The 12,121-nt window shown below is 30.1% G+C and overlaps 1 protein-coding gene across 2 annotated transcripts in view; it reads right to left on the bottom strand.

Annotated features, from left to right (window-relative positions):
* Sirt2 (Sirtuin 2) overlaps window positions 1-10,921 on the bottom strand; it is a 48,495-nt gene extending 37,574 nt beyond the window's left edge. The window contains exons 1-4 of one of the 2 annotated variants that reach the window (XM_067280368.1): window positions 10,839-10,921; window positions 5,182-5,244; window positions 1,937-1,964; window positions 80-108 (exon numbers count right to left, since the gene is read on the bottom strand). In XM_067280368.1, the coding sequence (XP_067136469.1) occupies window positions 80-108; window positions 1,937-1,964; window positions 5,182-5,244; window positions 10,839-10,880 (162 nt within the window). In that variant the 5' untranslated portion in view covers window positions 10,881-10,921. The remainder of the gene's footprint in view (window positions 1-79; window positions 109-1,936; window positions 1,965-5,181; window positions 5,245-10,838) is intronic. The other variant, XM_067280369.1, reaches the window with a different exon arrangement.
* Window positions 10,922-12,121: the final 1,200 nt, after the last annotated feature.

Here is a 12,121-nt window from a genome sequence, read left to right on the forward strand (position 1 = left end):
AAGTTTAATCAAACTTGCTGAAAAATATTTTTACACTTATCATAAAATTAAATAAAATTTACTGTCTTATTGACATTACCTCACGATGCTCTGATGGACAATCCAGACCTGCAATTATTAAATATACACATTTTATTATACTCTGTTGCATTTAATTTCTACAGTAATAGTAAATATATTTTTAATGTATTCTTTAACTAAAGTAAAAAAATATCATTGTTTTATTAATAGCAGAAGGTGATAGAAAATGCAAACAATCAAACATATATTATCATCATCATATTTTCAAAATAAAATTTTAACCAAGTTTTCTCTTTCTCAATAAATTAAGATTTATCGAGAGAAAATTCATCTCGACAGAAATAAGTACATTTCTCATTTCATATATAAAGATAATTTTTTTGTACACAATTAGAGTTCATTATTAATAAGTGTGTCTATTTTTGCTATTAGGAGTCACCGACTTTTTCATAATTTTTTAAAACATATTTTTCTTTCTTTCTCTGACATTTGTAGAACAAAAGTGGAATAAATTTTATTCATTCTTTGTTTGTTGTTTGCTTATTTAAACTGAATATTTTTTTATCATCAACAACATTGCTATTGAATTTCTACTTATTTTTTTTCATGCTAATTTTTTATTTAAATATTAATAACATTCAGATACAAATTAGCTTTCATAAAGAATTATTAATCATCACTGAAGAATACTTTTATAAAATAATTTTTTCTTTTTTTACTTAAAAAAGCCTTGAAAAAATTTTAACACAAATATTTATATATTCTTTTATAAGAATATCATCAAAAATTCCAAACCCTAAGATTTGTATTATTTAAGTATTTTATATAAAAAAAATATAAAACAGAACCATAAAACTATTAGAAATATTAGTGAGCATTAGAAAATTAAAACATTACAATTTATAACTTTTAATTCATTAAAATTTAATTCAAATTTTAACTCCATTATATATATATATATATATTTATCTATTTATTTATTTATTATTATTATTACTTTTTAATTTTCATTATTTTTTACACTTCTTCTGTATTAACTTTTATTTTGTATACTATTTTTTTCATTTTTTCATCTTTTTAATTTAAATTTTATAGGAATTTTACATATTAAAATTTTAAAATAATATGAGAATTTTAATAAGTAAAAACAATAATAAAATAATTCTATGTGGAACTTAGAATTATTTTAAATGTTTAGTAAGTTTAATTAAAATTAAAAACTTTACTATTTAATGATTTCTTACTAACATATTCATAATATGAATAGCAGTTTGATGATCAAAAAGTCAAATAGTTTCTAACTTCAAATGTTTTTTTAATTTTATTTTCATTTTGTTCTTTTCTAATAAAATATTTATACATTTAAATATTATAAAATATTAAAATATTTTAAGTTTAATACAGTTGTATATTAATATAATTTTTTCAACATATGCTTTTACAATAATAAATATTTTAATCAGCTATTTTAAAACAATCTGAAATATATTTGAACTTAAAAAAAATTATTTCAATTCTTGATTATCAGGTTATTATTTACATAATGAATATTATTGTTGTTTTATTTCTGAAAAATTCATATTATAGAACTATTAGTTGTTAAATAATGGTCTTGATAATGGTCTTTTAAGTCAAAATATTTTCAAAATTTTTGAAACATTTTTTGTTTCTTTAAACAGATTATTTTTGAAATTAGCTTATCAAACCACCCTCAAAATATTATTTTTCTTGTCTCTAATCTTCACAAAAACTATATTGATTATAATAAAATAAAATTCTTAAAATCTGCTTGTAATTTTTTAAACTTAAATTAAGGAGATATTCCATAATTTTCAGAAATGTGAAAAAGTTTATGTGAAAAAGTTACATTTAATCAAATATGAAAAAGCTACAAATTATGTTTTAAAAAACTTACCAATTCCAGATGATTCTCCTGTTTCTTCCTGAAAATATTTAAACATAATATCAGAATAAAATCTGAATGTAATGTTGTTATATGCTTGCAAAAATTAACAGATTTGCTACCAAATATCAATTATTTTCTTTGATAATTCAATATCATACATGCCTAATATGAGTAAATGATGTTTTTATAGCAATCATTTTTATAGTGGTATTTTCATGTATTTTTGGCCAAATATGTTTAACAGTTTTGATAATTTTTAAAATAATAAAACTGACATAACAGATTTTATATTGTTTTTAAAGTTTAAACAAGTAAAACAGCAAAGCCATATTTGGGACAGGACTCACTATTGAGTGGAATCACTTTGATGCTCCAGCGGGTCTCGTTCTCATTCTCCAATCTTCTTTGGTATTGCTGGTTTTGAGTGCAATCATTCAAACTTTGCCAACCACATACATGAGGCTGTCCACGATGCATTTTCAGTGAAATTAACCTATCCATGTCAAAATTTCTTTCCATTGTGTGTCAGCCCAGGTTAAAGTTTTGTCGATGCCTAATGAAAATTTCCCGTTTTTGAAAAAAAAAAAAATCGTGGCTATTGTATCGTCCAAAATTATTTTTTTATTTTGCACAAACAATATACAGTTTAACCCAATTATAACATCATTGAATGTAACAAACCTAACCCTAATATAACATCTTTAGCAGAGTGGCTAAAATCTGTACATGGCAATGTCCTACCTTGTTCGTGATGTCCACGTCTTTTGTTCTGCCGGTAAAAATTAACTGAGAAACTGATAGGTTATTTACAGCAGAGCATCGATTATCCGACCCCCGATTAACTGACTTATCAGTTAACCGACCGCATTCTAGTCGGCAAATTCAAATGTCCGCTAGTGATGTGGCGCTACAATATTTGGTTATGTCTAGGCTACTTTAATACTATTTTTGTTAAATTTTTGCATGTTTTAGCTGGCAGCACTGGCTCGACCATGAAAGGGAGGCTAGTATTTAAACCAGGCCTAATACACTATACTAATAATGTATTTTTTCATACTTTTCAGTTATCCAACTTTTCAGTTATCCGACCAACCCCAGTCCCCAATTAAGTCGGATAATTGATGCTCTACTGTAATTTGTATCGGCTATGCAATATTTACAATAGTGTTGAAATATAATATAAATCCAAGATCAGCACAGCTGTCGAATCGAAAGGTTAACTAAATGAAGTAAAAAGATGTCTCTCCTCGTTAGAGTTTAGGAGCAAAGTGAGGTCAAAGGGCAAAGGTCACGTGGTGGTGCCTTCTGCCCTACACACCAAATTTTTATTGGTCCCACAATTTTACTATACTAGATAATGTTAAAAAACCCACTTGTAACGACATAAAACCCTGTTTTAATGTCATATTTGAAGCACTCCCAAATTTACTAAATTAAATTACAAATTTTATTTAACATAGAAGATACTGTGTGTTCAGTCCTAAGGTCAGAGTTCACTTCTTAGAATGACTGTGGGTGGTGCTCTCCCCACCTAACTTTGATGGGGTGAGGTGCCTATTTTGCCTGTTTGTAGAAGAGTGTTGCCATTTTGTATTTTATTTTGACTCTGTTCTCGGTCTCCTGATTACCTACAAGTCTGGATTTTTTTATGCGCAAATGATTTGGGCACCTAATACTCTGCCAAATATCTACTCTTGACATATACTCCTTCATACCTCTAAGATTTTATAAATACGATCATAGTCTTGTCAATAATTATATATAAAAATATTGTAAGATAAAATGTATGATAAATTATATAATCTAACATACAATTTTCATTTTGTTTCTTCTTATATAACCATTCAAACTGAACAAATATATGAAAAAAATTATTATTATTATAACAAGCAAATATTTATTGTGACATCGTCACCAGGCTGGGCTGCAATTTTTAATCATATTTTAAATTTATTTAATTTAAAATAAATGCTCTCTACCCCAAATTAGTAGTGTCTTTTCCCTGTACATCATAGTTTTCCTGTTAGAATAGAGTTGTTCTGGTCATCTAACTTCTTTTGGGGGAAAATTTCGCATCGAAATAACATGACTTCTGGTTTGCATTGAAAGTTGCATCGAAGGGTGCCACCACACGACCTTCGCCCTTTGACTTCTATGTAACTCCATTCTCCAGATTAAGGAAAGACAGATGGATGGACAACAGTAGGAATTTATAGGTCTATAGGAAATTGCAGCCCAATAATTGTTTATAAAATTGTATTTTGTTCTTGAAGGTTATTATTTTATAAATAATGAAATTATTATTTTATTAATAATGAAAATACTTAAAATATTTAATAAATATTTATTTTAATGACTCATATTTTGATTTTTACATCAGAAGACAATTTTTGCTTTGATATTTTCAACACTTAAATAATTCAAAAGCAATTTTTATGTAACTTTTAATAGAAATAGAAGTAAACAATATCAGATCAAAAAAGTTATAGCAAAATGGTTGATAACAGCAATACAAAATATTTTTGGTAGCAAATATGTTAAATGCTATTGAATTTATCTTTTATTATACTGTAAAATTTAAAAAATAATAAAATTATTTTAATTTAAAATTATTAATAGGAACATACAAAAATTTAAAATGTTGAAAATAAGAAATATTCCCTATTGATTCCTTTGTGTATACAATAAAAGTTTATCATCATCATTTTTAATTTAGATACTTCAACACATAATTTTGACACTATATTTAATTATCTGCATTTTACTTTTTCTGTTTAGAATAAAAATTGTTTTGGTCAAAACAAATTTTAATTATATAGTGGAGTCCCAGAAACTCGACTCTCAATAATTCAATATTCCATTAAACTCATCCTTAAAAAATAATACTTGTAATCTAATTTTTACCTATATAACTTAACACTAGGATCAAATAAGTTATCGTTCTTCACCTGCAATACTATTTTAATAATAGCATCAATTTCATGTGTTAACAAAGAATATAAGCCTTTTTTTCAAGGCAAATGTCACTAACTCAAAAGTAGCCACTGAACAGCCAACATTTTTTAAAATTAAAATTTGACTACAAATAGAAATAGCCACTATTAGTATCCACTATTTAGACTAGCATCATTGCTATCTGTAAAACTCATCATTTTCAATAACTTGTCACATTCTCAGTCCACATTAAGTCGAGTTTGAAGAACTCTACTGTATTTCTGAAATTAAAAGCTTAAGGGAATAAATAAAAACTTAACTGAATTTTTGTACAAAGTAAAACACCACCTCCTTATTTGGAACTTCTGAATTCTCTTTTCCACCTAAAAAATAATTATAAATCCATCATTTCATGTTACAAAACATTAAAGATATATTTAATTCAAACAGAAGCCAATCTTTTCCATGTTAAAACATTAGAATCATTACATGAGTTTGATAATGTTCACTGACATCAGATAATAGCGAGGTTGAGGCCGAAGTTTTCAACACGAAAACATGTATGTCAGATGTTCGGTGCCTCTTTCCTGTAAGCCTAGAAGTTTGACAATGGTGTTTGGATAGTCAGTGGAATCATGCTCGACATTTGTATGTTTTTGCATTTAAAACTTCAACCTCAACCTCGCTAATATCTGTTCAAAGAAATTTTTCTTTCCTTTTGGCAAGATGTAAGTGTAATCTTATAAACTGGTTTGAAAATTATAACAATCATCATTCCAATCTCAAACTGCTTAAGTCAGTTCAATTCTAAAGTGATATCATAATTAATACAACTGAAATGGAAAATTACAATTATTTGGTTAAGGGTTGTCCATAAATGATGCCCACATTAGAAGGATGGGAGGGAATTATGACAAGTCAAATGGGGAGAGAAAGGATTGAGCTTCAGTGCATGTCTGTGTTTTATTTCATTAAATTTTATACATTTATTTCAAAATTTATTGTATGTTTTGTTTCTACTTATGATATCTATCATTCTTAAAGTAATAAAGAGTTTAAGGGAGTTGAGCTTTATTGAATGTCCAAAGACAGGAAAGGATTATAGAAACTTGGATAAACTGGGACAAGGGGAGGGGGAGAGTAAAAAATTTCAAAAAAAATGCAGACGTAATTAATGGACAGCCCCTTAAACAAAAAATGTATTCTTCATTTATCTGAATAAAGATTTTATAGACTATATACAGAAGTATTTACTTCTCCAAAATAACGTTTTTAAGCAAGCTTTCAATATTTCTTCATTATAAATTAAGCTTATAATAGACACTTTAATAAGCTAAAAGTTTCCTCAAATCATAAAAAATGTTTATAGAATACACAAAAAGTTGCTACATAATTTAAATTTAAAATAAATTTTATTACATTGTATGTATGTGTGTATACATATACAGGGTAAATCAGGAAAAGAGGGAAATCAGTTGGGATACAATAGTATGGATCATTGTAAATAAAAAAACTTTATATAAACATGGGTATTATTGTCAGTAGTTTTGAAAATATAGTAAAACCCCACTTAACATGGGGGATGCATTCCTAGATGACAAAGCGCTAAACGACGAGATCATTTTAACATAGAGTAAATAGGGATAGGGGAACATGCAACCAAAAATAAACAAATTTTACTTTAATTTTAAGTTATTTTTATATTAATTTGTATAATAATATATGTTAAATCTATATATATAAAATTACTTGTCCTGACTGACTGACTGACTGATTCATCATCGCCCAGAGCAAACCGCTGAACCTAAAGTGGTGAAATTTGATACACAGTTAGGGTATGTCATGGAAATGCACACTAAGAAGGGATTTTTCAAAATTCCCCTGCAGGGAGAGCATTAAGGCTTAACCGGAAGAACGGCTTCTATTGTACTATTTCAGATGTGATTTTTTGTTTCTGATGGTAATAACTTAATTTCCAAACATACAATATTTACATATTACGATTTTTTAACCAAATGTTCAAATCATTTAAATTCAAATTTGTTATTACATATTTGTTCGATTATAGTGTGGCTGTCAGCCATGATATTGTATATTTGTATATTTTATTTGAATTAATCTTAGCCTTCCTTCCTGTTTCTTTGTTCTGAATTCCTTCTAGAACTTTCTTGTCTAATCCGTTTGCCCTTGGGTAGGATTATCTTTTCCACAAAAATAAGTACAACAAAAGACGGTGTGGGTCCCGGGGCCAAACAGACAGAGAAACAGTCACTTTTGGTGAGAACCTTGAAGAAGTAGGGAGGGAAAAAGAGTGCTCCAGACCTCGAGAAGGACAATCTGAGACTGAGAAGTGCAAAAGAAGTTAGAAAGAAAAAATAGAGTACGGACAGAAAACCTCGAAGACAAACAACAAAGTCAGGAATAGACGAAAGGTCTACAACAAAAAGAGAGTCATGAATAAAGGAGAGTTTCAAAGTGGTGTCCTATCCAAGAGCACGTTGCTATGAAAACCCCCAGGTATTTCTATTCCTTTCGTATCCCTTTTGCTTTTTTCCATTTTCCTTAATTGTAAGATGGTTATAAGTTAGTATAAGTTGATGAGACCTGTGTTTGATTGTCGCGCGTGTGAGAATTTTATATATTTAGATTGTTATAAATTAAATAATTACTATGGTGTCTGAAATAACGTCGGCCACAATTTTACTGTTAATTTTTTAAAAAATATTATTGTGATAGTGGCGAAACACCAGAGGACGTTTTACCATTTTTGCATGTTTGTTGTGAAGGCAGTAGCCTAAAGGGGAAGGTCATCTCTGTAATTTTTGTAATTTCCGATGGACTACTGATGGTGTGCAACGACAAAAAGGAAAAGGTAACAACAAAGGTTTTATCTTTGTAAATGCTCCGTATTTTTACATTTTATTATTAATTTAAATTTAGGGAATTTCAGATAACGTCACTTATGTTTCAAAAAAAAATTAAACTCAGATTTATCGTATCTCAGAATCCCATAATATTTGAAACTTGAATTTAGGTGCATTAGCAGTCCATAGTTTGAAACAAACAAAAATCAGTAATTTTACCAAATTAGTAACAACTAATGATTGAGAACCTTAGTGAAGTACCAAGGGAGGGTTATTTCTATCAAATTGCAAAATCTGCACAGCTGAAGCCACAGGTAACAGCTAGTAACACATAAACATGAACACACAGAAATGTAAAGTTCATTTTTTGTGATGAAGGTCGTGGCTTTTCTGAAATTTCTGTTTTTTTGCAATAAAGTCGTGAAGTTTCATTTGTCGCTTTTTTCTTTCCTTAAGCAAATGTCAGTAGCAGAAGATTGCATCCAAAATGCCTTGTTTTGCTTTTGCACTCGTTTCAAAATCTGGATCATTTGCTACAACTTGATCCCGATTTTGGTTATTGTTAACAGATTTTTACTAAGGAAATCTGTAGAAAAATTTTTTGGGTTCTTCGTTTTCAGAATCCCTGTTTTCTAGTTCTATATGAATTCCTTGTTCTGCCAGTTCTTGAAGATCGTCATTGGTAAGGCTCTCACCAGAAACCTGCTGTAACTCTTCAATATCCTGCTTCTCTACATCTAGTCCTACTGTATTGATTAGGTTGAGTTTGGTCAAACTAACAATACAGAGATAGGCTCTTCTCATTGAGAATTCTTGGATACCTTTAGCCATAACTTCTTCCACACTCTGTGCCACAACAGACCAGACATCACACTCATTGACAAACAAAATAAAATCACATACATTATAGACATATCCATTCCAAACACTAACAATGTACAAAACACATTCACTGAAAAAATTAGCAATTACACAGAACTTGCCCAGGAAATAAGGCATCTGTGGAGGATGGATAGGGTGCTTATTGTACCTGTTGTTCTCTCCTCTACAGGTGTGTTCTCTGGTCTGACATAGTACACAGCCACCGGTGTCAACCGAGTATAACCCACTAAACCCAACATAATAATAATATTATTTCACCGTATAACTACTTTATTCAGATTATGATATTGAAATATTGTAACAAGCTTTATCATCTCTTTTCTTTTCTTTCGAAGACACAATGTAGTGACGTAAACTTAAACACTGGGCGAATTTTTCATCCTTTTTATTCGGTTGGAACGCTTTTTTATTACATAACGCGTTTCGGGCCGATGCCCCTCTTCAGCCAACTAAACATTAAAAAGTGAGAGATGACTATATACAAATATTTAAAATAAATATCGTGACAGTATACATAATTAGTTTTTTAGAGGTTGTTACCTTCTAAATCCTGGTAAGAGCTTGTATACCGTTAAAAGCTGGTCCGTACCTCATTCGGTAGTTTAGACGGATGTAATAGTCCAAGGGTACGAATCTTGATAAAAATTCCATAAAAAAGGAAGGTTTAGTATCAGTCTGTAGAAGTATACGGGGTTATTCTTTCACAAATCATATTCGTGAAACCATACCTGAGATTCGTCTTCCGGTGTGTTGTCTAACACTGAGCTCGTACTCCTCCACCTCAACTGCGGAGCACGATCTATTTTTAATTTGCATATGTCTGGTCGAGCATTAGCAGGGGAATGTTCCTTTTTTTTTAATAGGTTTCTTTTCCGATAAAATTATTCGGGGGGTATGGTTCGAATCTCAGGTATGGTTTCACGAATATGATTTGTGAAAGAATAACCCCGTATACTTCTACAGACTGATACTAAACCTTCCTTTTTTATGGAATTTTTATCAAGATTCGTACCCTTGGACTATTACATCCGTCTAAACTACCGAATGAGGTACGGACCAGCTTTTAACGGTATACAAGCTCTTACCAGGATTTAGAAGGTAACAACCTCTAAAAAACTAATTATGTATACTGTCACGATATTTATTTTAAATATTTGTATATCTCTCACTTTTTAATGTTTAGTTGGCTGAAGAGGGGCATCGGCCCGAAACGCGTTATGTAATAAAAAAGCGTTCCAACCGAATAAAAAGGATGAAAAATTCGCCCAGTGTTTAAGTTTACGTCACTACATTGTGTCTTCGAAAGAAAAGAAAAGAAACGAAAATACAAAACACGGTTTCCTCAAGATAGAAGCTTTATCATATCTTATCCACGATTACTTATTATAAGTAAAATGATTAAATCGCAAATCACACCTAAACACAAATTTTCCAACAAATAAACGTAAAAAACTTACAGATCGAACGTTTTCGACCACAAATTTATCGGCCTTCTTCAGGAAAAAATAAACGGAAAAAGCGTTCTATGTTTTTTCCCGAAGAAAACCAATAAATTTGTGGCCGAAAACATTCAATCTGTAAGTTTTTTACGTTTATTTGCTGGAAAATTTGTGTTTAGGTGTGATTTGCAATTCTATATGTACTGTTCCAGTTTTTGATGAAGTTATATTTAGTATAAAATGATTAATGCAATTCTAAAATAATAAGTAACTTTTTAATTAAAAAGCCATCATTTTGCACAAAATAAGAAGGTCATATGGCCAAGAAGTGGTAAACTAAGGCTCCGGGGACCCGAGACAGACAGGTCGAGAATCTCCAGTAATCGTTCAGGGGTCATCATCGGCTGCCCTATTGTGGGTCCAGTTAACTCCATAATGGGCTTGCTAAAAAGGCCCTCTTGGTGCCCACAAGGCGGAAAGTTATATAAAAATAATTAATAATAATAATAATAAAAAGTAAATAAGAAATTGATGATTTTCACAAGATAAAATATAATCTGAAGAAATTGACATATTAAGCAATAAAATCATCAAAGGGCACATTTAAATCAAAAGTTAAGGGTAAAATCTCTCATTAATTAATATAATTCCGATAAATGATTACTAATTTATACGTCTGAAAAAGTAATTACAGTTCGATAGTATAGATTATTACTCTCTTTTTTCTATAATCGTTATTTTGAGAACGAAATTCGGTAAGTATTTTTACGTAATAATCTTGTTAACATTTACCTTCTGCCATTTCGTCAACCAAAACAAACTTGTTCTCAGCATTACAAATATTGCATCATTAGCGCTTGGCCAAAATACGCCCCAGAAATCGTCGAATTTCTCTGTTACGCTCTCTTCAAAATTATTTACAATTAATTTACCATAATAAATAATATATATTTTTCGTGTATAATTTTGTCGCTTCCATTAATATTTAATCCTGGGTTTTTTTTTAATTATTTTTTGCAAGCCATTATGGATTCGGCCAGGCCCACAATGGGGCGACCGGGTGGTGAGGGACGGGGCCCGACAATATCCGAACGAACCACCCCCCGAAAAATTCCCGGGGATTATTCGACTCGTCGGATTCGATCCCGAGTCCCTCGGAGCGGTAGGCTATCACCTTGACTGCTCGGCCATCCGGCCCGATCCTGTGGTAGAGCGGGCTCGTTTTTTGTTTTTTCTTTTAACAAATGAAATAAAGAAACATTCTACGTATGAATAAAAATCAGCCTTAAAGATTCTAATTTTGTTAGCAAGAGTAACATATTAATTTATAGGGGTAGGATCACTACGGGCCAGGGGAAATTTTTCAGCTGCTCTTCCTCTCGACAGATCTGCAAAAAGACCACATAGGGAAGAGATAAGTAAGGTAAAAAAAAAAAAAAAAAGAAAAAACAGGTGGTTATAATCATTTTAATAAACTAAATGATATATTTCAATATATTTCCAAATACATTTCCAAATTCAGGGCCGCCGAGAGGATTATTAACGTGTCAAAATATGTTTCATAATGTTTAACTCATCCAAACATATTAACAAAATAAACGCCATGTCTACACATCCACTGAATTTTTTCTCTCTGCTTATTATTATTATTATTATTATTATTGTATTTTATTTTAGTTTTTACTTATTTGGCTCCAGGAGTCTCAAAACATTGAGATTTGCAGAACACTAAGAGGGTCAACTAACATGATTTCATTACTTTCTGGTGTTATATACTGTACATAACAACCATCAAAGTAAAATACCCAAAGAAAGACTGTTTACTAATTCTAAAATATAGATTAAGTTGAATATTTTAATAGCATCATTAACTTAACCGCTCTGTCAATTTATGTATAAGTAAATCGGGATACTTTAATCAGTCCTAAATTCCTTCAATTTAGTCTGAATACCCTTGATCTAGAGCTAAAGTATTAACCACAAGCATTTACTTTTATCGGGTTTCAAAGCACGAACTACCTCAAATGGCGCAGGTGATATGAAATAGTGCTAAGACAAAGTTCTAGAAGAGCACA

This window comes from Centruroides vittatus, unplaced genomic scaffold (assembly GCF_030686945.1).
Source record: "Centruroides vittatus isolate TY-2023 unplaced genomic scaffold, ASM3068694v2 contig_883, whole genome shotgun sequence".
NCBI classification, from domain to species: Eukaryota; Metazoa; Arthropoda; class Arachnida; order Scorpiones; family Buthidae; genus Centruroides; species Centruroides vittatus.